The sequence below is a fragment of the Crotalus tigris genome, unplaced genomic scaffold (assembly GCF_016545835.1).
Source record: "Crotalus tigris isolate CLP2741 ecotype Arizona unplaced genomic scaffold, ASM1654583v1 scf7180000017834.3080900, whole genome shotgun sequence".
Taxonomy (NCBI): Eukaryota; Metazoa; Chordata; class Lepidosauria; order Squamata; family Viperidae; genus Crotalus; species Crotalus tigris.
This window is the reverse complement of record NW_024096662.1, coordinates 466617-493670: the sequence shown is the minus strand read 5'-3', so window position 1 is coordinate 493670 and position 27054 is coordinate 466617. Positions and strand designations below refer to the sequence as shown.

Below are 27054 nucleotides of genomic sequence, written 5' to 3'. Positions count from 1 at the left end.
GCAAGGGAGCTGATGGGGGCTGATGATTATTGATTAGCTCAGCCCCGCGGGACGGGCAAGCCAGCCTAGACTCTATTAGCATTAACGCGAGGTGGGGCGGAGGAGGGATGCTCTCCTCTGCCGAGGCCGATAACGCAGCTGGACTCTGCTGTCCTTCGCGGTCCGGTTGAGCGTCAAGGCAGGTCCAGGTCGCGGCTGCGGCACGTGCTTCTCCGCCTTCCCCTCTTCCCCCCCCCCACTGCCCGGAGTGCAGCCCGGCTGGCTGAAAGGAGCTGATCCAGCCGGCGTCGTCCTGCGTTCACACACGCACTGCGGGGCTGAAGTGGCCGCGCCATCCGTTGCCGTTGCCGTTGCCGTACGGGTGGGGGGGGGGGAAGCAAGGAGGAGAAGGAGGGGGCGGGGTCGGCGGCTCCGCCAGCGCTCAGCAGGTCGGGAAGCCGCGCTCGGCGTGTCAAGGCTGCGGGGATCCAGCGGGCCAGCCCCGCCGCCGTTGCGTCCAGAGGATCCGCAGAAGCCCTCGCTGCCTTTTCCTCCGGCACCGCGGCGCGCAGCGCTCTGCAGAGGCTGGGATCCAGAAGACAAGCGGAACGCTCCGCGGTTGCAGCAACGGGACCAACAGCGGGTTTCCCGCCAGCTTCTTTCTGGTTTCCCCCCCCCTTCCCAAGCTGGAAAGACCCCCTTCCAGAAGTCACGCAGCCGTGCGCCCGCACACATACACACGCACGCACGCACACACAAACAACCGCTGAAGGGACTGGAAGGCGAAAGGGGATTCCCACTTAGGAGCGAAGTGGGATCCTAGCTGTCCAGCTGCTGCTGCTGCTGCAACGATGACGCGCCTGAGCTGGTGTTTTGCTTCCCTGATCCGCTGGGGAAAATACTTCTTCTCCTGCCTCCTACCCCTGCGTTTCTGCCTGCACCGGGAGGTAAGGGAGCAGGGCCCGGAGCGCGCGGGAGGAAGGGAGGGGAGGAAAAAAAAACGGGGTGGCCTCAAAAGAGCGGCGCGGAGGGCGGCGGGAGGGGGGGGGAGAGGACCACAGCGAGTTCTCTAGCGAGGAAAAGCGGCCAAGCGGTGCGCCTACGGATGGCTCCGGCTTCTCCACCACTACGCCTGGGCTCGCACCTCTATTGCCCGGTTGACCCGTTTGAGGCTTCACTTGCGCCTGTTTCTCTCCTTCCCCCTCCATCAAGTTTTCAGCCATTCCCTCTCCTCCCCCCCCCCCAGGGTCATATTTATGGATCACAAGCTGTCCTTCTCCCCAGTTAGCGACCCAAGTGCGGCGCCCCGTCTCTCGCTCGGACGCACGAGCTCCCGGCGCTGACCTGCTGGCGGGCACACAGACTGCAGAAGCCTCGCGTTTAGCCGCGGATAGAAGCGCGGCACGCACAGCGTCCCTCTCTTCTTCACGCGGGGCCCCCCCTCCTGCTGCCTCCTTCCGCATACTCCGAAATGCGCTGTTCTTCGGCTTCCAGCGTGGACGCCAGCGGGCGCAGGTCCTTCTCTGCACGCCAGGGAGAAGAAGGCCCCCAAGATAGGGATCCCTCTCTTGCCCTACTTCTCCAAGAGCCACTGGCAGTCGCGCAATCTTCCTCCAAGTGTAGTCCAGTTGTGGTGGTTTACAGTTCCCTAGTCACCAGGCTATATGGAATGGCAACACAGGCACAAGCAAGGCCTTTGGGAAAAGACTGGTATACACAACGCCCGCACTAAGGAGAAATTACCTATATGCCCCTAACGCTGCTCCAAGGGCCCCTGTCATTCATCCCCTACTTGGTTACCAGCTACTTTTGGCCTTCCCTGGTTCCCTCTAGAAAGTCACCAGTAAGGGATGGAGAAGGATGGGACTGCTGTAATAAAGACTGCAAGAACTTGCTGCTGCGTTATGGGGCAGGCCCTGTACAAAAGGCAAATGGTGAAATCTGCAAAGGTAGCTTCTGTCCCTCAATGGGTGAGGGATTTCTGAATCAGAAGCTCATCTTAAAAGCATTGCAGCCCTGGATCCTGATCCGTGCCATTTCTGCCCTCATGGATGGCTTGCATCCACCTTGGGTCAGCCAGAAAAGATCCCTCTCCACTGCACCTTACCTGCTGCTGGAGGTTTTTTTTTTTTTTTTTTTGAGGCAGAGGAGAGTTGGCATCTGTGGAAAAAAGTCATTGTTTGCTTGTTTCAGGTTTCAGAGAACAACTGGATATGATAGTCCCAAAGTTAGGCCCATTTGGGAAGAATGGTGAGGCTTCGTACAAGATATCTGATCTGGGGAAAGAATGGCCAGGCTCAAAGGCTCATACAGCTCTTGGCATGAAATGATATTGAGAAAGCATGGAGGGGAAAGAATTTCTTTGGGATATTCGTTCCCCCAAAGCTTGGTAAAATACAGAAAAAAAGCTCAGTCAGCAAACTATGTCATTATTTCTTTGTGTTTCTTCTATCTTCCTGACATGTCCTTCTTTGATACTCTGCCATGAAGGAGGGAGAAATTTATTTCCCACTTTCTCATTGACGTCAGTATCTGAACCGTGGGATGGTTAGATGATGATAATGATAATAATAATTGGAAGGGAGGTCATCTAGTCCAACTCCCTGCTCAGGCAGAAACCCTATACCACGGGTGTCAAACTTGCTGCATCACGTGACATGTCGTGATGTATTGTGACTTTTTTTGCATTGCCAGAGCTGGGGTGGGTGTGCCCTCCGTATGATGCAATTGGCCCGCGAGCCGGTAGTTTGACACCCCTGCCCTATATCAGGGGTAGGCACCCTTGGTTCTTTTATGGCTCGTGGACTTCAACTCCCAGAATTTCTGAGCCAGCCATGCCCCTACCCTACACCAGACTGGCTGTCCAGTCTCTTCTTAAAAACTTCCCGTGTTGGAGCATTCCCAGCTTCTGGAGGCAAGTTAGTTAAAGTGATCACCTCCCTGGTTCCATTGAGATCCTTCATCCTGCAGCCTCTATCAGTGGACAAAGAAAATAAGTGTTCTGTTGTCTTCTTTATATCTTTTAAGGCATCTTTTTGAAGTCACTGAAGGGATCTTAAGGACATTTAAACATCTTGCTTTTGGAACTCACCACCTTGCCTTTGCTAGATACCCCCAAATTCCCTCCTCTAAAGGCTGAATTCCCTGATAAAGGAGGTTCTTTTTTCCCATATTGGAAGTGCACAAGTCATGCAGCTTGTTGGGGCTCTGAGAAATCCAGTGCCTGATCCGTCCGGTCCCGAGTATGGGAGACCGGGGAGATTTAGAGGCTCTTATTCTTGCAGGGGAACGTAGGTGGTCCTTGACTTCCGGCCATAGGCTTAGTGGCTGTTTGAAGTTACAACGGGATTGAAAAAAGCGACTTATAAACCAGTTTTCACGCTCACGACTATTGCAGCATCCCCCTAGTCATGTGATCAAATTTGGGCGCTTGGCAACTGGCACCTATTTGTGATGGTTGCCCTGTCCCCAGGGTCACGTGATCACCATTTGTAACCTTCCCTGCCAGCTTCCAACAAGCAAAGTCAATGGGGGAAGTCAGACTCGCTTAATGACTGCATGGTTCCCTTGACAGCTGCAGTGATTTGCTTAACAACTGTGGCAAAAAAGGCCATAAAATGGGGCAAAAACTCACTTAACAACTGTCTTGCTTAGCAACAGAAATTCTGGGCTCAATTGTGGCCATACGTTGAACATTCAACTGTTAAATTTGATGAAGTTACTGAGTTGTAAGTGTAAAACCTACTACATCATAAATCTATACTCTGCAGTGAAAGAAACCAGAATCCTGTAAAACTGCGGAGCAGGAATTCTGAATCCTGTGATCCAAATAAATTAATCAAATCCTTGTTTTGCACAGTTTCTACATCTAAGCAGGCAGAATGAAGGTTTCCCCTTCTTCAAAAGCCATTTGAACCCTATTCAGCTCCTGCACTATGTTTGAGAGAGCAAAAGCTAACTTTGGGGGTCTTGCATCCTTTCCTAACAGTCTTCTCTCTGAAGACTTAAAATATATCTGGCCATGTTAACTATAGCTGAATTGGGCTTTAGATTCCAGTCCTAGCTAAGTATAGAAACTCAATAATATCAACGGCTAACATCTGTAACGAACATTGAGGTATGATTCTGTGGTGTGAGTTGGCATGCAAACCTGCTGGCTATTAATAATTTAACCAGTTATATGGGAATCGTTTTAAATCTGTCCCAGGCTTCAGATTCCTGATTGCCTGTGCATTTTGGGGCCTGTCTTTGCCACCTTAACTCCTAGAAATTCTCATGAATAAAATCTGAGAATTAATTTGAAACATTAACAACAGTCTATTCATTTGCTCAATGAGCAGCAGTTCTGAAACATCAGATTTTGTGTGGGTTTCCAAATTATTCCTTTAAAGTGCAGTGCCATTATAAAATTACATAAAACCATGCTGGTTGCAAAAGGCCATTTGCTGTGCAATAAACAGGCTGTTATTATTGTGTTTAGGGAATTAAAATCTCGGCTAGAACAGCTGTTATTGGGAAAACATATGTTCCCAGCAGTCAGGATGTAATACGTTGTTCTTTAGATGCAATTTTCCTTCTTTTCCTAATGGCTATGCCTTTTGCATTAGTAAATGCCCGGTGGAAGTCATTGGGTAAGCATCACAAATACTATTGGATAATGCCTGTGACATCACTGCTGATGTAAAATACACTTCTCTATCTTCCTCCTTCTCCTCACATTTTATGATCCTAAGCAATACAGAAAATCCAAATAATTAAATTCCTTAGAAAAATATTTCATTTTAAAGAACAAAAAGTCCCAGAGCTCAGGGAAAAGCTACTTCTCCTGCAGCATTAGCCATGAGCAGAATTTTATTTGAACTTTTCTTAAATTTATTTTCTGCAAACCGTACCCTCTGGTTTTGGCAACACATCCGCACGAGTTTGATCCGATTAAGAATAGCTTTATTTATCCTCTTTTGAAACCCCCTGAACGGTGGCATGGGCATGGATTTCATGGAGTTAGGAAACATTTTTATTCTGAAGAGAGGCAGGTTAGGTTAAGAGAAGAGAGAATGACTGCCTCAAGGTCAACCAGTGAGTGCTGAGCTTGAGCTGATATATGGACACTAGTATGAAACTCTATCCCAGGGGTCTTCCAACTTGGCCCTTTTATGACTTGTGGACTTCAACTCCCAGAATTCCTCAGCCAGCATGAGGCACGCTGGCTGAGGAATTCTGGGAGTTGAAGTTCACAAGTCAAAAAAGGGCCAAGTTGGAAGACCCCTGCTCTATCCAATGCAATATAGTGCTGGTTCTTAGCCTACCAGCAAAGCTGCAGTTCTCTGCATACTTTCTGAAAAGTAAGAACTGCTGAGAACAGAGGACTCTGAAGTAAAGATGCTTGGGAATGGCCTGGGAAAATCGAATTTGGGGGATTTGGGGGGGTACATATGAACATGTGCGAAAACTAATTTGCTACACTCTTGGAAAAGCAGAGAGCTCCACAGTTTTTGAACCATTCTATTTCAGAAGATTTGGTTTAGTAGAACCCTTCTTGGCAGAGGTTGAGAGGGATCTGTAAATGCTAAAAGGTTGAGCAGAGCTGCAGAAGTCATTTGGATCCATGTAAAGGACAGCTATGGTGCCTTAAAATGGGGGACTGAGAATCTAACATACAACGATAGCATCAGCATCCTATCTGACCACTTTGGGAGACAAAATATTAGCCTGCATTGATTATTGGCCTGATCTAGTAGGTTGGGTCTAGGAGGCGGTGGGCTAAAAGCGAGGAACATGATGGAAACGAAGTGGGAGACTTGTGCCCGAACAGGGGAGTTCAGAACAAACCATCATGGCACAGCAGTCCTGGGACCAGCTTTGCCCTCATTCTTTTTGCCCTTGCAGGATCCTTTAATAAAATGGCTTGTCTTTTAACTGAACGAAGCTGCCTTGCTTTGCACCTCTTGTCCCTTTGTATCCTGGTTTCCCTGCATTGGCCCTTTCATCGTGACGCTTAGCTCTTTCCTTTGCTTGCCTAGCATGGAGTCCACGTCAGGGACTGCACTGTATTTTTGCTACAGATCTTCTGCTCCCCACAGCTGCTGATATTCCAGAAGGCCAGAGGGTTGAGGGAGAATGGGTGTTTGCATAGGAAGGGGATATCATACGTACCGGCATTTGGAAAAGGATATTCTGCAACTACCGTACTGCAGAATCACAGAGTTTTAGTTGCAAACTGTGTAAAGAAGGGAAAGACATCAGCTCTTGCCCTCTCCCTTTGCGCCCCTCCCTTGCTGCACTGAGGCCTTGGAGAGGATGTTAGACACCAACATTTATTTCACAGCAAAGTTAGGAAGTGGCTGGCAGGATATATGCAGCTACCCTGTAAATTTGCTGCAATGGCTCCGGTGTAGTGCTGACAATGGCAGCTATAGTAGTGTGACAAGTAAGAATGACAGTTTCCTCAGACCATGCTCTTCCGAGTGTTGCTGCTGCCAATTAGATCTGCTAAGGACCCACTTATGTAAGTGGATGAAGGTCGAAAGCACTCTCGCTGATGAAGGGATTAAAGATTGAAGGCACTCGCGAATCCAGAGAATGTCCGGATGCCTTACCCATAATGTCCCACCCATTACACATTTGTGGTTTTTTTTTCATCCATTTTTTAAAATAATAACTAAAAAAACACATTTATTTAAAAAGGAATGTCATTTTTCCAACATTGCCTGGACATCCCCTTTCACCCTTTCCAGCCCAAAGGTTGGAAATGATAGTTTAGCTAATATCCAGAAGGCCACAGGTTTCTCATGACTTACATTAGACTAAATACTTAGAAAATATGTTGCTTTTCAGATTAAACCCTTTCCAGAGGCTGACAATGTATAAGCTGCTTGAGTGGCTGATTTAGCTTGGATATACAGTATATCTCACAGGCAACATTTGCTGCAACCAGAAGGATTCCTTTCTTCAGGGGTTGTTTTCAGAGAGGAGATGGTTCATGTGAACCCATTTATGGATTTGTATTTTTATTATTTCTTCTCAAATTCTACATTATCATACATATCCCCCTCAAAGTTGCAGAGGGTTATTTATTTATTTATTTATTATTTCAGTGGCTGCCCATTTCAAACAAGTAACTCCGGGTGACTGAGAAGCTGTGTTAGCTTGCTTCTTGGAAAGCATTTAGATTTGCAAACAGGACTTTAGATCAACTCATTGTAAGTAATATCCAGCATCTAGTTATAAGAACAGTTATAAGGAGAGGTTGGCTTCGGAACTGGAGGTATCTTGAATTGAAATGGCCTGATTTGGAAAAATCCAGGGATCATCTGAATCAAAGTGTTGCCCCTTTGAAATCAGCCCTCATTTGAACCACCGTAAAACTCCAAAAATTTGGTAGAGCACAGGGTTTCTGCAAAAAGTGACACTTTTCTTCCCAGGATTTCCATGTAAGAAAGACTGTAGGAGGAGAAATGAGGCCAAGCAATGTTTGAACAGGAGGAGTTTTGTGACTATCAGCTCTAGCTTCTAATCACAATGAGTGATTTTGCTGGATTCCCCAATTACAGTGCTTAATGGGAAAGATGTCAATGTATTGTTTATTTCTAGTTAAGAGTTAATAGGAGAGGACAAGATGCAGATTTCTGAATCAAGATTCAGAACTCAAGTCAAATATGTATGTACTGGGAAGGCTTGAATCTAAGACAAATTGAGCTATTTTTTTTAATCACTCCGTGTGGTCCAAACCAACCTTTTTTATGCCTAGTCGCAACTGATGGGCCCAGAGACATAATGGAATTCATAGATGATTAACACAGTGCATCTTTGTAGTCCAGCAAGGAAAGGATTATAGGCCAATTTGGTAAACCCAATATGATAATCTTTTTTGCCTGTCTGATTTGGAGACTGAATTGAAGAATTCAATTCTGGCCATTATTCATGGAATTAATGATCTTTTACAGATAGTCCTCTACTTACTACCATTTGCTTAGCAATGGTTCAAAGCTGTTATAATAGCAACAGCACTTAGACATATACCGCTTCATAGTGCTTTACAGCACTCTCTAAGCCAGGAGTGTCAAACTAGCAGTCCGTGGGTCGGATGCGTCATGCGCAGGCCACGCCACCCCAGCTCCGCAAAGGCAAAAAAACGTCATGACCCGTCACGTGATGTGCTTGAGTTTGACACCTCTGCTCTCAGCTGTTTATAGAGTGAGCATATTGCCCCCAACAGTGCTGGAAAAAGTGACTACAATCATTGCAGCCTCTGCGTGGTCACATAATCATAATTTGGGCACTTGGCGACTGGCATATATTTGCAATGGTTGCAAGTTGGGAGTTCCAAGCATCACATAATCACTATTGGTGATTTTTCCCAGCTGGCTTCTGACAAGCAAAGTCAATGGGGGAAGATGGATTTGCTTAATGATTGGGTGATTCACTTAACAACCCCAGTGATTTGCTTAAAGACTATGGCCAAAAATATCATAAAATTGGGCATGACTCACTTAGTGATGGAAGTACGGGTCCCAATTGTTGTCATAATGTAGGACTACCTGTAGTTCAAAAGATGGGAAGGATTCTAGTGGCTTAATGTCTTATATGCAGCCCCTTTGATTTTGGCTATCCGTCTTTCCTGTCCTTTAATTATCTACTTTGTGTTCCTTTGTGGATCCGCTGCCAAGCAGGATTAGCATCAGAACTTGGCTTCAGCACCTTGCTTGGAGCAGGTATTTTTGCTTACGTGATTCCCCTGAATGGATGACAGTCGATAATTGCTCACTTATTTGGCTGTGTGCCTGGGATCTCCTGAAGGGAAGGAAGGTGGAGGGGGAAAGGACCTGTGTTTATCTTGTTACTGTCACTGGCTTTTAATTCAAAATCACAGCAAAGTGCATTTGCATACATGACATTGTTGATTTGTACTCCTGTGGCAACATCTGGTCTCAGGGCTAGTTAATGCTTCTCTACAGCAGATCCCCAACTGCATTGCCGCCTCTGGGGTGACATTTTCCTTCATTTTGCTTTATTCTCCGATATATTCCACTTCTTTCCGTAAACCCAACTTTCTCCTGTTTCCCTCCCTTCCGCCAAAGTCATGCTCTGTGCAGGAAATTAAAAACATCACCACCATCCACCACGACTTCCATGCTTCCTCAAGGAGACCCTGTATTAACTGGAGCTCCTGCTTGCAGTCTGCTTGAATTTTAAAACTTGAGCAATTTGCAGTGAAACTATTCTTCATATGGAGTGACTAATGTTGTTATTAGGTGACAAAGTAATCAAGTGAAGAGAACTTCCCAAGTCATGCCATGGAGAAAAAAGAGTATCAGAACCAGGAAGGAGGGGGGGGGAGGTAATGCACAATCATTCCGTGCAGATTAGAGAACAGTATTGTGAACAATGAATATCCAATTTTGGAAAAGGTGCTTACCTTGCCATTATCTTGATTCCTTCTGCCTCTTTTATAGAACGTGGCTTGGCATGCTTGCTTGACTTACCTAGGAACTCTTTGCTTGGCTGATGCCTTTATGTGTACCTGCCTTAATTACGGTCCAAATTCTCTCAGCTGAGGTGTGTGCAATAGACCAAAGCATGAATGAGCCTCTTTAGTGAAAAGGATAGGATTAGATAACCGTTCTATGTCTTTTGCCCACAAGCATCAGAAGGATGAACGAGCTTGTAAAGACTAGAGTTGTGTTTAAAAGCAAAAACTAAATGAGATAGATATCCTGGTCCAGATGCCATGAACATGCAGTAGTTTGGGAATAGGGAAGCTCCTGTATACTTTATAAGAAAGTGGACAGGAACTGATGGCATGAGCAATAGATATAGAAAGATGCTGACATATCTTCTTCATCCTCAATAGCCAGGGAGGCTGAAAAGCTGGCTAGGACACGGATGCAGATGAAATATCTGTGATCCAATCTATTGGATGCCCTTATTAGGGCACAGATTGAATAAAGCCAGGCTGAGGATGATTCCTTGTAAAGGAGCTTGCATATCTTATAATAATTTTCACCAGTAAATTCAATCTTAAATTATGCTGCATACTTCAGCTGGGCAGTGTTGGGTTCAATGGCAAAATCATACAGGGGACTCACCCCCAAAAAAGATGCTTTTGATTTAAGCTGTTGCATACTGGTGCTCATACAATACTTGTATGCAATTCCTTAAACCAAGAACGTATTTCCCTGGGATTCCCCATATGATAAAAGGCTTGATTAATTCTATCCTCTACTAATCACGCTAGCCCCGGTGTAAGGCTGTGCCTTGGTTTGAGGCCCATGATACTGATGCATAGAGATTTTTCTCTGCTTTTTACCCTTTGGTATCTCTTGCATAGAAGAGGAGAATTCATGGACAGAGTGCGCAATGGAATATATCAGTTTTCTCAGCACCATATTGTCATATAAGGGCCATTAGCCAATATTTCAGAGAAGTAGAAAGTATATAATCTGCCCCTTCAGTAAATCATTTCCATCTCTGTGCCTTTTGATGTTCTTGGACAATTTGAGAAGGTAAGTAAAGCAGGGTTCACCTTTGTTTGCTTGTTTGTTTGTTTGTTTGTATCCCACCTTTTATTATTTTTACATACGAACATACCTAACACACTTTCCTCCTCCTCCTGTTTCCCCCTAAACAACAACCTTGTGTGGTGGGTTGGGTTGAGAAAGCGCGACTGGCCCAAAGTCACCCAGCTGGCTTTCATGTCTAAGATGGGACTTGAACTCATGATCTCCCACTTTTTAGTCTGGTGCCTTAACCACTAGGCCAGGGTAGGCAACCATGGCCCTTTTATGACTTGTAGACTTCAACTCCCAGAATTCCTGAGTCAGCTATGCTGACTCAGGAATTCTGGGAGTTGAAGTCCACGAGTCATAAAAGAGCCAAGGTTGCCTACCCTGCACTAGGCCAATCTGGCTCTTTGTGCTGATTTTCTTTCAGCAAGGCTTATTCCTCAGTGAATTTAGTTATTTTTTTCCTTTGATTTCTACAAATTTGATCAAAACAGACATTAGAACGACTAGCCTACAATTTTCCAGATTTTCTAAAAACTGGGTAGCATTGGCTACCTTCCAATGAACCTGATTTGAGTGGCAAGTTACGTATTTTTGCTAGGAGATTGATAATTTAACCCTTAGTTATTTAAGAACTTTCAGGCAGGTGTTGTTAGGCTGGAAAATATTAAAGCACAAATAAATCAGTTGAACAAAAGGAGTTTTAAACAAACTAAATTTGACCTTTCATTAGTCAGATGGTTATATAATAAAAGGTGGAAGTAGGATATCCTAAGGAGAAAAGAAAGGAAAGTCTACAGAAAAGCAGATAATCTTATGAATATATACAAAGTCAGTCCCATCCATCTATGACTGTACTTCTTGGGAGCCATGCTGAGATTCATTATCTTTCAAACAAGGAAAATAGAAACATAAGAGAAATTGTCTTCTGGGAGGGCTCATGTAACTTAATAGTCCTCCAAGTAAATTACACCTCTCCATATAGACAGAAGAACTCAAACTGAAATGCTCATATTGGTATTCTAGGGAGAGAGTTTATTTTATGGGGAAAAAAAAAAACATGCAGTTATGTGTATCCCAGACCAAAGAGATACTGCTGAAGCACAAGGTGATTTTCATGTTCTCATGGCAAATGTGAAATAAATTGGGTGGATCATCTATTCCTAAACTTCGGACTTTCCAGATTACACTTTGATCATTTTATCAAGATACTTTGAACCTTTTAACTTCTCTTTATTGAGCACAGCTCCCAGATATCAATCCTGAACAGTGATGGCTGCTTAGTTGGTGTTATATCTGAATTGATGATTCCCAGCTATCATGTGCCAGTTGCTTTTCTGTACAACTGCATATCCATATTAAATAATGTGAACTACCGTATAATATAGCTATATAGAAAAAAAAGGCTGAGGCTAACTTAATGCGTCCCTATTAAATGTTATAAGTAGGGTTCTGCTTCCCCCCCCTTTAATTAAAAAGGTACATTAAAATGGCTCACAACAGAACATAATTTGAATGGATTTACAGTGGTGATAGTTGCAACCATCGGGAGACCTGAGAGAACAGATTTTTGGGGAAGAAATCTATGTGGTCGCTAAGAGCTGACACCAACTTCATGGTACATAATCAATCAATCAGTCAATTAATCAAAAACTTCTGAAAGGAAGAAAATTCATAGAGTGAGGGAGAAGGAAGCTCTGCTGCTTGTACATATATTTGCGGAATCTGAACTGAGAGTTTCATTTGGTAACAACAACAACTTTATTGTCACAGTTTCATTTGGTAACTGGAGGGGTGAGCAAGGCAGATACAGAGATTCCTACTGAAAAAGACAGTCCCATGTCCAGATGTTGATATTCTGTAGTATCATGTGCCACATAGAGATCAACAGAAATCAGCATGGAAGCAAATTTGGATGGTCTGCAGATGAAGGCTATTTATGAGAGCCATAAATATTGTCTTGGTTCTAAGTTCAGATCCAAGCCAGCCTCAAGAGGTTGCATCACCCAGAAAACCCTATAGTAGAGTTGCTTTACCAGACAGAAGTTACTTTCTTTTCTCACCAAAGATATTTTTTACAATCTGGCAATAATCCCAATCAATGAAATACACAAAATCACGTCTCTTCTCTCATAGTGGAAAGTGCAAAATATGAATATGAATATTAATGCAGATGTATTGGGGAAATATTTGGAACTGCTTAGAAACAGCTGCAGCTCTCAGCAGTGGTGTGAGGCTGGGAAGGTGATTGAGTCAGTTCCTTTCAACAATTCATTTAGTTATATAGGTAATTAGGATGTTGGCTTCCTTTCTTAATAGATGCCATTTTTTCTCCCCTTCACTGCCCCCCCACCCCCAGGTCATATGTCTAAAAACTGCATGAGAAGAAGAAGCAGAATGAGCATTATTTTTTTACTGACTTGATAGTCCATTGATCTGCAGAGCATCACATGTTAAATTTGTCCCCCTCACAGAATGGCTATCAATCCTAACAGAATAAATAGATACCAGTGGTATATTGGGAAAACCCAAGATTGGCCTCTTTCAGTCTGAAGATATTTCATAGCAATATAAGTTTGCTATTTATTTTTAGCAATTTCTAGAATTCATAGAATTTTCAAATTGGCAAGGGAACTTAGTGATCACTTAGTCCAATCTACTACTCATTACAGACATGACCAGTGAAATTCATTATTCCTAGAACCATCTGCTTCTTTATAAGACTAGCTTTTAGCAATTAAAGCCTTTCACTAATATTTAGCTGAAATCCGCATACTGTATTTGCAATTTCCACTCATTAATTCTAGTTCTGCTTTCTGAGAACATCTGATAGATGAAGACAATTAACATGGCTTCGACTTTTCTTTCATTCTAACTAAATATATCCACTCCTTTAAATTGTCACTTTCAGAACGCATTTTCCAGACCTCTCTTTTCTCTGCTTTCTGGTTATGCTCTAATCTATCAATATTCTTCGTAACATGTGGCTTCCAGATATGGCCATAGTTGCTTCAGATAGAGCCAAATTTGTATGTAATCAAGTGGAACAATTATGTTCCATGATTTGGATGTAGCGTTTCTGTCAACATTACATTTATTTTTTTATTAGCAAATCACTGTGAGCATTTCCCAGGTTGAATTAATGTTCAACATGGACACGAACATGGAATTTAGATATATTGCTTCCAGGTCTTAACCTTTCTTCCTCCCTCCCTTCCTTCTGACAGCCCTCTGGTCCAAGATGGGGTGACTTCATACACTTTGAGTACCACTCAAAGGCTCTGTAAGAGTAAATGATAGAATCAGGAGGTTAGATATTTCAGATGAAATTCCTGCCTTAAAAAAGGAAAACAGTAATACCAATTTTTCAAAGATTACTCCTTGAGGTAAAATATAAATTATAGGTTTATTTATAGTGCCTACTTACCCCCAGATGAATTTTTCTGCTGCAGTTTTAAAGTTTTCTCCTTATGTTACCTGAAACACTTCTTTCTGTTTTGGCTGGCACATTTTATTTTCTTATAAGCTAAACCCGCCAGTTCATTGGTACTTTGAAGAGAAAGGAATTTCAAAAGTGTTTTCAAGAAAATCTTCTTCAACCTGAGTTACAATAGTATTTCAGTAGTACACTACTGTAGTTAGAACTCTTGTTTCACATGCAAAATTGTGCAGGTTCCTGAAGCAAAAAACACATTTCTTTTGTTTTAACTACTATTTTTCTTTCTCTCAGCAACCTATTTTCTTCTGGGCTTTTTAAAAGTAAGTCCAGGGATGCACTGGTACACCCCTTCAAAACTCCCAATTTTGTACTGGGTTTAAAGCCGGAGATATTCTATACATGAAACAAGTGTTCCAACTGCCATACCAGTGACATAACATTGTGACAACATGAGCAAACAACCTTCTTGAAGAAATGCCTTGAAAATGCAATTTAATTTTAAAGCTGATTGTTTCGCTTGCATATTATGCTTCAATTTTACGTATAGTACATTGTGTGTGTGTGTGTGTGTGTGTGTGTGTGTGTCTGTGTATCTGTGCATGCTTGCATCTATATAGGATGGGTAGGCAACCTTGGTTCTTTTATGATTCTTTTATGGCTGGCTCAGGAATTCTGGGAGTTGATTGATTCTTTTATGGCTGGCTCAGGAATACTGGGAGTTGAAGTCCACGAGTCATAAAAGAACCAAGGTTGCCTACCCCTGAATGACAAGACTGAGCTCAAGGGAGGGGATAAATGCATCATAGTTTCAAGTCCTTTCATGCCCACAGGAGATCTAAGTCCAGCCCATCTTGTATTCCATTAACTCTTATCTACCACCATTTTACTTTGACCATTAGAAGTTCAGATTATTGTAGAGAGTGTTAGCATGTAATAAACCTGTAGTCATTTGAACCACCTTGCTTCCTGATTTCTTGCACCTGACTGTATATGTGTATGTGTGTGCATATGTGCAATTATATTACATTATATTATCATATTTGTGTTTTACATGCATGTAAAATTCTTCCAAATTTCTCATGATGTGTACTTTTAGATTATTGTTTTCCCATAAATTTCAGATTGGTTGAGACTTCAACTCTCAGTCCCCAAGAGACACGCTCAATTTAAGAAGGCCACCGATTTAAGAAGGAACACATGTAAATCACAACACTAACTATTCTCGTGAGTAACAGGATTTCCTCTGAAGTTTATATGGCTTTTGTTTACAGTTTTTTTATTAAAGACACAAAGGAATAGAATCAGCTAGAGGACTATTTTTAAAAAATGCACAAAGGAATGTCCGCCAGTATGAGCAGACTGATATGTGCATGTAAGTTTTGTTATTTTTTTCTTGATGGAAGGACTTTTATGTTAAAAGATGGTTTGATTACGGAGAGTGGGTGGGAAAAAGATACTCTCTTGTTTTAAAAAAACACTCATTCTTGACAGTGAGAGACAAATGGGTTAGAAATTCCTGTCACATGAGTTGCTTGTGCAAAAAGCGTGAAGGTGAACAATGTTAGTATTTGGGATTCCTGTTTCTGACTCACTCTCCCGAATGCCTGTCTTGGATTCATCTGGAAGAAATCTACATCTCCCAAAAACACAGGCACAAAGAGAGCTTGCTGGGGAATAGAATATGCGTATGTGCATTGAGTTACCCAAAGATGTAAAACATTGGGGGAATGTTCCGGCAATACTGTGTGAAACAAGCTTTCTCTGCAAAGCAGCATTTATGCCAGCTGCCTGCAAAGAGGCCTCCTTTATGTGTTGTGCTGCAAGCCAGCAGGAGGTGTACATGGTATAAATTACTGAGCTCTGTTGAAAAAAAAAAAAACACGGAAAGGAGCATAAATTAAAGCAACCTGGACACAGTCACCATCTGAGTGGAAGAGGCCAAGGAACTGAAATAATCTGTTTTTTTTTTTTTAATGGATGTCTTGCAGCAATGAGACGCAGCATACGAAAACAGCACCGGATGGGAAAGGGGAAAGGTTACTGGCAAAGGGGCCTGGAATCCTGTATTGGATGTGATTATTCTGTACCAGGCAGAACAAGAATCACATCTACTTGGATGAAGTGAACATTCTCAGACTGTTTTTTTTTTCTTTTCTCAAGAAGAGAAAGCTCCCATGTTTTCTAGTCCTCATGATTGTAGCTGACAGCTGGATGGATGGTAGGCAGAAAATGTTCTGTTTGTGGTTTAGAGAACCAGAACAGATGCAAGGGGATCTTCTGTGTTGCTTTTGGGTCTGATTTCCTCAGGCTTATACCAGTACCCCTATTCTCATCAGATTTGTATTCGAAGAACTTGGTTCATATACATGCCTATGAAATCAGTACTGCTTGCTAAGTGAAAAATATGGAAAAACGTATAAGGTTGTTGCTTAGTGGTGGAGTAGAACAGTGGTTCTCAACCTTTTTAATGCCGCGACCCCCCAACCAGTCGTAAGTCGAGGACTACTCAACCGGTCGTAAGTCGAGGACTACTCAACTGGTGCAGCACCGTTTGCAGAATGGGACTTTTGGCAGGCTCAGCAGGCAGAGACAGCCTGGACAATTCCTATTGGCTTTTGAAAGCCAATAGAATTAGACTCTATTCAAGAGAGTCTATTCTATTGGCTTTCAAAAGCCAATAGAATAAAAGGGAGTAGCACAGCTAAGGAAAAGGGGGAAAAAATGGCGGACTGCGTTGTTTGGCGACCCCCGTGAAATGGTCGTTCGACCCCACATGGGGTCCCGACCCACAGGTTGAGAACCACTGGAGTAGAAGGACTGCAGGCAGAGTTCAATCCCTGACTTCTCCAGTTTAAAAGGATCAGGTAGCAGAGGTCAAGGCCTTTGCTTGGAATCCTGCTGTTACAAAATAGAAAACATTACAGTTTGTAGTCATCTGATTTGGCACAAGGTAGCTGCCAATATTCCTAAGAGTTTGGGATGGAACTACTTCTGAAAACCAAACAACATTCTATACTATACACAAGTTTGTTTTAGGGATCCTTGGTGCTCTCTGAGCTTGGTTGTTTTCTTGCAGACATTTCATTATCCAAACTAGGTAATATCATCAGTGCTAAAATGGAGAAAAGTCCACTCCTTACTATTACCTAATTTGGATAATAAAATATCTGCAAGAAAACAACCAAGCTCAGGAACTACCAGGGACACCTCATTTCAACCCTGAGGTTTGTTATAATTCTGTACTGAAATTTCTGTACAAAACTTTGAGCTCAGTTTTGAGGACAAAACTGGTGCTTTTTGCTATAAAACACGTTGGCTATGCTCATCTGGGTTGATTATTTTTTATTACATATAGTGTTTGTAGACTCTGAACTTTCTTACTTTTGGTATGGCTCCATAACATGGGAAAATCTCTCTCTATGTAAATAAATAGGTAAAAATCCTCACATGCCACATTGAAAAGAAATGACAAAAACTTCATTATAGTTATCTTGTTCATTTATATTTGCAATATGTAGAGTATATTACTCTTACTATTATATACTATGTTGTTACAAAGGAGGAATAGCTGTTATAAAAAAGAGGGTGTAACTAACTAATTTTAAGTTTAAAGATAGTTTTCATGTGAACCTGTCAAATGTCCTGGTTTTGAAGAATGGCATGTACATTTTTTTAAAAAATAAATAAATCTGGATTTTGGCTTTAAGAGGGAAGGATGGCTAGCTATTCACTAGATCTGGCAAACATGCTGAGCCTTATTTACCCATCATCTTATGTAAGCAATAATGCTGAGATTCCCAGAGTGGTACTCGTGGTACCTGTATTTCTGCAGACACCTGCTTTAGACTTTGGCACCATAAAAATAAGACTTTCTTTAAATGGAGGGGGTAGCATGCTGCAAATTAACTCTCTTCTTGTATTTCAGAGAATGCCTTTGGCCACAAATGGGGCCCATAAATATTCCTAGGAAATATGCAGTTGAATTGATTTCTTTGGAAGTGTGTTCAGAAACAGAAAGTTTAGAGTTAAAAGGAAATTTCTTAGTTAGAGATGGTGGCCCTTTGGTAAATCAGAGATTTGTTCCTCATTTTAGGAATGGACTGACCCTCCCCCCCCATTTTTTTCCAAGGGTGTCCACGATGGCACACTCTTAACATTCTAGATGTGTCTACCAGCCAGAAAAGCTGGAGGCCAGCTTTCTTTCATTTTTTCTTTCCCTACCCTACCCCACCCCAGCAAAACCAAAACATTTTAATTAAGGCAGGAAACAGTGAGTCTTCATGCATGTTTGACTGGGAAACCTTTCCCCCCCCCCATTCTTTTCTTCACCGAAGGAGATATTTGCAGGCTTTTAAAAATAAAAGCCTGGGCATTAATCTTTTGCCTATTGGCAGCTGAATGGTTTGCCCAAGATGCTATCTGCTGTTGCTCCTGGTGTCACTTTTCTTCTGATTAAATAAGACGTGGGGTGGAGAGATGTGCCCTTTGTTAGGGGCGACATTGATTTACTCTGGTTTATTTCATTTTCAAAAGGTTGGAGGGGATAGGTTGCAGAAGATTAAAGACCGGGAAAGAAAAGGAGTGGGTGGGGTGAGGAGTAAACAAATCGCTGAAATCTCAGGGCCTAATAGCCATCTCTGATCTCTTTCTGGAAGCAATTTTTTTAGAGGCCCCTACACAGGTGAGTGTCCTTTTCTTGTATAGCATAGACCTCTTGTTCTCCTGCTCAATAGTTTGCCATGTTTGTGCAATTACGTATGTGTCTGTTACGTTGTGTGCACAAGCTGCACAGACCACCCTGGATTGACATTCTTCCCCCCCCCCCCAACAAATGGAAGCACTACAAAGAACTTGGAAAAACCCTGTTTGTTGCTCTTGTGAGCCTTATTTTGGGCCTTGCAAATCCAGAGCAACTAATATCTCTTAACCAAGGAGGGTTTCTTAAGAGCCGTGATGGTGAACCTATGGCACGCATGCCACAGGTGGCACGCAGAGCCATCTCTGTGGGCACGCGCGCCATTGCCCCAGTTCTAGGCCTTCAGCTGGGTTTTATAAAACCTTTTCACTTTAGGCCTCCACCCCGTGTCCCCCCCCCAAAAAAAGGTTCAATCCATCAATCAATTTCAACTTCTAGCAGAAAAAAAAGAGCTCACAAAGTTGGAACTGATTGATTGAACTTTTTAGTCCCACCCAGTCTGCCATTACCACCAAAGCCATGCCCACTCAATGGGCCACACCCACCCAATGGGCCACGCCCACCCAGTACCCTACGATATATAAGTGGGTTTTGGGTTGCAATTTGGGCACTCGTTCTCTAAAAGGTTCGCCATCATTGCTTTAGAGCAAGAATGAAGCTTTGCTCCATCATTTCCTTTGACCTCTGATGGCAGGGAAAGGGAATTGCATGCTGGGAATCTTGGACTCAAAAGTTCTCAAACTTTGTAGGACTCTGTGAAATGAAATGAATATGTATGACTGTCCATGAATAAGATGTATACCCTTATAGGCTGATCCCATTGATTTTATGGTTAGCAAAAAATAAAAAATAAAAGAAATTATGCTTCATGATTTAATTTTAATCTTTCTACCACAGAGGTTCGAAAATGTTCCCCACTGTGGGCTTCTGCAGGCAAAACAAGGAGTCAAGTCTCGGGTGATTGTTATATGCTTTGGCAAAGTGGAAACATCACACAAAATTTCCCTACACTGTTTGGATAAGTCTGCAGCTGGCTTATATGGGCAAAGCAGGGAACAAAGCCCCATAGAGTATAGGTAGTTCTGGACTTCATTTAAAGATGGTTTGGAGTTACAATGGTGCTGAAAAAAGGTAATTTATGACCATTGCACAACTCCAGCACTCTCATCATTGTGACTTGGGATCCTAGCAACCGGCTCGTATTTTTGATGGTTGCAGAGTCCTGCAATCATGTGATGTGATCTGCAGCCTTCCCGGTCAGCTTCTGACAAGGATACACCATGGTAAAAATGATCATAAACTCGGGTCCAGTTACGCGATGGCTTGCTTAACTATCACCTTGCTTAGCAATCAAAATTCTGATCCCAATGGTGGTTGTAAGTTGAGTAGTACCTCTTTGCCTGCACAAGCCTCACTGGATATATAAATAGTTGTGACAATTTCCCTATCCAAGTTGCCGTAGGGGCAAAACAACTTTCACATGAGCAATGCCTAAACTTGTTGACTCTCTTGAATGACCGTTTTTAGTTGTTGGGTTTGCTGGCCCATGGCAGTAGTAGCCCCACCAGGGGGGACTGCTCTTGGACCTTGCTTTTGGAAAAAAGGGGAATGGTTCTCTGAAGATTCTCCCATGTAGAATGCTCCATTGGATTCTATACTGGATCCTGCAATGTTATTCTGGGACATGTATATTTGCCTTCATTTTTGAGAATCCATTCTATTTGTTCTTTATTTATTTATTTATTTATTTATGAGACTTATATACCGCTTTAAGTGCAAGCACTCTCTAAGCGGTGTACACCAGTAAGCAATGTATATATATATATAGTTACATTGCCCCCAACAATCTGGGTCCTCATTTTACCTACCCCGGAAGGATGGAAGGCTGAGTCAACCTTGAGCCGGTGAGATTTGAACCGCTGACCTGCTGAACACAGTCAGCTAAAGTGGCCTGCAGGACTGCACTCTAACTGCTGCGCCACCTCGGCTCATTATTAGAGGCATGCAATTGCAACTGAAAAGACAGACGTAATCAGAATTCCAAATGTTTCAGGATCCTAGTCAGTATGGAACTTTATTAAAGACTACTTTGGGAAGGAAAGCATTGGCTGATACTAGCCCGACAACAGAGGATATTTGAGAGCAAACCCCACTCCCTATAGGAACTGACGATGTTACCTAATTTGGATAATGAATCATCTCCAAGAAACCAACCAAGCTCAGAAAGCACCAAGGACCCCTCACTATTTGAACAGCTCTTAAAAGAGGAAGAACTGAACTGTTTCTGCATTGACAATAGATGGATGCTCTGGACCAAGGGTGTCAAACTGCCGGCCTGCGGGCCAGACGTGTCACATGGAAGCCGCGCTCACCCCATTGCTGGCAATGGCAAAACAGTCCCGATACATTGCATGATGTCACGAGTTTGACATGTCTGCTCTGGACTGCCCCCTAGTGAACCACACTAGAAGGGAAGGCAGAGCTCTTTTGGGGCTGCCAGTTGTTGATCTCTTCCACAGAATTGCCTAAAAACTGAGACTTCTTGGGAAGAAAATGTAGAAATTCCCATGATGGAGGAATGAATTGTGAAGATGGCAGAGCATGAAGAAATGGCTGAACTCACTTTCAGTTTGATTAAGGAAGCAACAACAATTACTTTTATAAACGAAGGGAAGCCTTATATGAAATTTTTGCTGAATGTGGATAAAAATGAATTGTTGAGATTTATTGATTGAAAAAGGTTGCTTATGGGAAGAAGGGACCATAATATGTATGTAATTTGGGAGGGTGGAGATGGTAATTGCTGCGTTGGTAACTGCTCAAGAGAGGAACAGAAGTCACTTCTTTAGATATCCTTTTCTCTTTTTCTTTTGTTATTGATGACTTTTATTCTTTCCTATTTCTTTTTTTTCTAATTTTCTTTTGATATTTCTAAGGTTTTTTTTAAATCTTATGTAAATTTTTCATTTAAGAAAAAATATATTTAAAAAAAGCCTTGAGGCTTTTTGGCTAAGAGATATCCATTACATGAATAAACTGTCCTTTCTACTTGGAGTAATCTCAGATAGATCTGCATGGATATTTCTTACCCGCTAATACCTAGGTCAGTATGTAGGTGAATATCCATATTTAAAGTGTTAAATCATTTGAAAATAATGGATTATTTTCACTTTACTCTCTTGGTGAAATTTTACATGTAACAAAATGAAATGCATTTTCAGATAAGGGGTTCCTTGTGATTTAACCAGTATTTATGATATTTTATTAGGCATATTTAATATGCATGAAATATGATCTGATTTTGCCCCATACCCAAAACTCTGTGAAGTAAGTTGGGTTGAGTGGAAACAACTGGCCCAAAGTCACCAACTCCATGATTCAGTGAGGACTTAAAGAATTTCAACTGGCAGGGTCCAGGATGTGAGCCTTCTCTGCTCTTTGGAATATACCTGTCAAGTGCAGGGAATCAGAAGCCAAGGTGGTTCAAATGAATGCAGGTTTATTGCATTTATTGCACAACAATCTGAACTACTAATGGGCAAAGCAAATTGGTGGTAGATAAGAATCAATGGAATTCAACGTGGGTGGGACTGAGATCTCTTGTAGGCATGAAGAGACTTAAGGCTGATGGTGTGCTGGACCTCTTTCCTGGGGCTCAGCCTGGTTATCTCCTACAATTCCCCTCTCCCCCATTGGTGAGGCAGAGTCTCACTCTCCTGGGGCTTTCAGAAGTATCTGAAGACCTGGTTGCTTGGGACTCGCAGAGGAGCTGCAACCTTGAGGTTAGTTAGTGTCTTAAAAGTCTCCCTTCTGCTTTTTTAACTTTAATTATCTTATTCCTGTTTTAATTGCCTCCTATTGGCATACAATACTTATATGGTTTTTATAATTTTATGTTTTTAATTGTACCCCGCACAGAGTCACTTATGTGATGGGCACTCTCTAAATTTGATAAACAAACAAATAAATAAAACCTCCCTAGGGCCCGGCATTTCAAGCACTATCCAGGGGTAGGCAACCTCGGCTTTTTTATGACTCATGGACTTCAACTCCCAGAATTCCTGAGTCAGTATGGCTGACTCAGGAATTCTGGGAGTTGAAGTCCATGAGTCATAAAAGAGCCGAGGTTGCCTACCCCTGCTAATGGCTCTGTTGAGTTTTACAGGGATTAGGCACCATCAACCATTTAACTTTATAACTCTTCCACCACCATCTCTTTCCAGTCAAACTAATACAATAATAAAGGAAGAAAAATAGAAATAGCTGCAGAATGTCTTTGGTTGAATAACTTTAGGAGCTTTCACTACGGTATTCCCTTCTTTTCTCCATGACGTCTTTGCTAAGCAAAACAAACAAACAAAAAAAAAATGAAAGAAACAGGGAAAGAAGAAGGAAGACACTAAAGAAAAGATCACAAGACCTACATTCCTTTCCCCCAATCATTTTGGCTTATTAACCCTCCCCATGGCTTAACATGCTGTGCCAATCCGGTCATAGGACGGGGAGAAGGGACACTTTTCACAACAAAAGTATTCAGCAAAATAATACATGCTGTCTTGGATGCTATGAAGGCTAAAGAGTTCTTTTCTTTTTTAAAAAGCAATTTGGAATCTGGGCCAAGGCTGATCTATATGTATAGCCCTTTTAGCCCAATGGTTAATTCAAGCTAAATCTTTTTCTTTTATTGCATAATTATAGAATCCGGGTCAGGAAAGCCATTATAAGGATAAGGGTTCAGATTTAAGATCTTGATTCAAGTCTACCGCCAGCCAAAGAAACTTACTGGGTGACTTCAGTCAGTCACTATCTTACATTGCAAATGTATTGTTGTTGGATAAATACAGGTAGTCCTCGACTTACAGCAATTCATTTACTGACCATTCAGAGTTACAGCGGCACTAAAAAAAGTGGTTTATGAGTGTTTTTCACACTTAACGACTGTCGCAGCATTTCTAGGCTCACCTGATCAAAATTAAGAAGCTGGGCAACTGATTCATATTAATGATAGTTGCAGTCTCTCTCTCTCTCTCTCTCTCTCTCTCTCTCTCTCTCTCTCTCTGTGTGTGTGTGTGTGATGTCATCACCTTTTGTGACCTTCTGACAAGCAAAGTCCATGGGTAAACCAGACTCACTTAACGGCCGTGTTACTAACTTAACAACTGCAGTGATTCACTCAACATCTGTGGCAAGAAAAGTCGTAAAATGGGGCAAAATTCACTTAACAAATATCTCGCTTAGCCACAGATATTTTAGGCTCAGTTGTGGTCATAAATGGAGAACTACCTGTAATTTACATTCAAAATATCTCCTGTCCAGTCCTAGCATTTCCAAATAGGGACACGTAAAACATTAGTCTGAACTTTTGCACACTCTCTGGAAATTTGTATAGAGAAGTGAAGAGAGACTTTTCAAAGCTGTTTTAGGCAGGATCAGAGCATTAGCTGGTCTCTTTCTCTCTAAAACTATAATTGATATTTAAATAGGGTATAAGATGAAATGTATGTTATGAAGGATGTGGCTAATACCCCTACTTTCCAAATATCATCTTGGATTTTAGAGTCTATCATACCTGTCTTTCTGATTTTCAAATAGATATGAGGGAGCCTCTGTGGGCTAGATGGAAAGGATCATATCAGGATTCCTCTTGTGATATAAAGCAATGACCATATAAATAAATTCATGCTCTAAATACGTACTAGAAGATGCAAATGCAACATGCAGGACACTAATGTGCCAGCTGCAAAAACAAATACTTAACTGAAAGGCCTTGCAAATTAAACCAGAAGGGCTTTAATCAATGAGAAAAGAAAGACCACGTCTAGATGTCATTATCAGAGCTTCTTTATGCTACATATTACCAAGGAGATGTGAGCTGATGTTAGCCATGAATCTTCTTTTAGTTCTGGAGAGGGAAAATAATGTAGGCTAATTAAATACATTCAAATTAAATTTGCATAATTAGTAGAGTAGAATGTTAGTTTCCATCACACAGAGAAGAGAAGACTTATTGTTTGGCTTGTCCTACGTTTAAGTCAACACTTTCCAACCAGAAACCTCCAGATATGTGGGAACTGCAACAGCCTGGAAATTCTGGGACTTGTAGTCCCAATGCATCTGGAAGACATAAAATTAGGAAAAGCAATTTTAATCCTTGTAATATTTTTCTGCCATTAAGAATGGCCTGAAACAGTTATTACCGGGTTAATAGAAGCTACATGAGATTCAGTTTTCCCTTCTGAATGTGTTAAAAGGCACTTTTCAAAGGCTCCTGTAATTTCAAAATCAGGAGACTTGCTGTAATGATAACTATATATAGGTAATCCTTGACTGACAACAATTTATTTAGTAACTGTTTGAAGTTATAGTGGCACTGAAAAAAGTGACTTATGATTAGTTTTCACACATAAGACGTTTGGGCATCCCTATTGTCACATGATCAAAATTCAGACAGTTGGCAATTGACTCATATTTGTGACAGGTGCAATGTCCCGGGGTCATTGATCATCCTTCTGACAAGCAAAATCAGTGGCGAAGCCAGATTCACTTAATAACCATGTTACTAACTTAACAACTGCAGTGACTCACTTTAACAACTGTGGCAAGAAAGGTTGTAAAATGGGCAAAACTTATTTAACAAATGTCTTGCTTAGCAACAAAAACTTTGGGCTCAATTGTGATCATAGGTCAAGGACTACCTGTATTAGCTACTTTGCTCTCCTAAACTACCTGCATCATGTTTCATGCTTTGGATTGGGTCATATCATTGAGGTGTTGGAGAAGGGGGTGGGATTACATCAGTTTAAGATGTCACCTGACTATGGTGACATCTTAATGGTTGTTTTATGATACTGACTACTTTGTGTTTGGAAGTTTTTTGCATGGTATGTATTTTATTTAGCTTTGATCTATGTTTATTTCAAGCCAGAGTCTCCTATGTGAGATGGGCAGCAATATAATTGATTAAATAAGTAACTAAGAATTCGTTCCACATTCTATTTTATGGTGCATTGGGTGCCTGGCAACACTTTGGGACATGCAAAGACAGTCTGATTTTGGGTAAGGCGATTTGACAGTCATGGGTGAAAAGGGCAAGGGAGAATCAGATTGCCCAACTCTTCCCAGGTTCTTGGTTGCTAAGTGGCTGGAGTCATTCCTGTTTGTGGGGGGAGTTCAATGATGGCTAATCTGCTCTTCCTTCCATTACACCTCATAATGATTCTTTAAATCATGCTAATGAACTGGGTCTCTACCCCCCATACAGCTTGACCCTGGAGGGCAGCCGAGATCCATTATGTTAGTGAATGGGCTGTGGGCTAAGATTTATAGAGCGAGGGGGGACTGTGAAGTGGTCTAGCTGGCTCCTTGGGCCTTGCAAGAGACACCTGGGCTGGTCTTAAAGGTAATTAGTGAGCCAGTGCTGATGGATGAGAGGCCCCGATTGCTGCTGAACTCAGCAAGGGGGTTTTGTCGGCTGGAGGAGCTCCTTTTGATGCCCTGAGTGTGATGAAGTCCTCGATTTGAAATCTTCATTAAGACTCTAGATCTGTTTGGCTTGTAATTTTATATGAAGGGCCATTTGGGTGTTGAGCAAAACAGGTCTCAAATTTTCATTCAGTTATCATCTTCTCTGCTGCTGCTGCTGTATCGTCTTCTCTCCAAAGGAAAACCTGGGTGGGAAGAGAGGAAATGACTTCTTTGTTGTTTTCACAATGATTTATTCTGCCTTTATCCTAGTCATCTTCAAGGGGTTCAGGTTGTATACCTTTGGTAAAACAAAATCAGTTTAAAAAGGAACCACCAATAAGTTAACACTGATGTACTTTATTTTTTTAAAAAGGCAAACAAACCCTAGCACCAATAAACCAGTGTTAAATTACCCCACTCCCGAATCAGCTAAATTTAAAAGAAGTTAGCCCATCTAAACAAACAATTAAATAAAAACAAAAAGGTGAATTCTATAAAATCAAGCTGCAACAGAAACATCCTGCAGGAAAAAAGTTCCAAAACAGAAACACCATTTTAGGATTATCTCTTTGGCCACATTTCTTGTTTTTTTTCATTCCCCAAATATTAAATTTTAAGTTCCAGCAATTCTAGCTGTGTGGCAATTCCTTACATCTCTCTCTCTCTCTCTGTGTGTGTCTGAGGTAGATTTCTTATCCATCTATCCATCCAGATTCTGCATAATTCCTCCCCCCCCCCCAAGCTGGAAAGACTTGCCTGCAGGTAGCCAAACACTTTACTTGTAGTCTTAGAGGATCTATCTCTTCTATGCTGGGGATGACTGACAAGTGTCAAACTTCAAGTAATCAGTTTTAAGACTGCTGGTCCTTTGCCAGAATCTCTGGCTCTGGGAAGTATGGAGCAAAGAAACAGGTTGGAGAAGTTTATTCTCTGATGAACAACATAATGCAGGCCTAAAGGTTAATCTCTCCTCC

General features: G+C 42.0%; 1 protein-coding gene across 7 annotated transcripts in view; it reads left to right on the top strand.

Annotated features, from left to right (window-relative positions):
• TNS1 (tensin 1) overlaps positions 1–27054 on the top strand; it is a 356761-nt gene that overhangs the window by 38933 nt on the left and 290774 nt on the right. The window contains exon 1 of one of the 7 annotated variants that reach the window (XM_039343165.1): positions 742–926. The exons of the other annotated variants lie outside the window; for them this stretch is intronic. Coding sequence (XP_039199099.1) covers positions 831–926 — 96 coding nt within the window. The 5' untranslated portion in view covers positions 742–830. Of the gene's footprint in view, positions 1–741; positions 927–27054 lie in introns of those variants that run through there. 7 annotated transcript variants of the gene reach the window in all.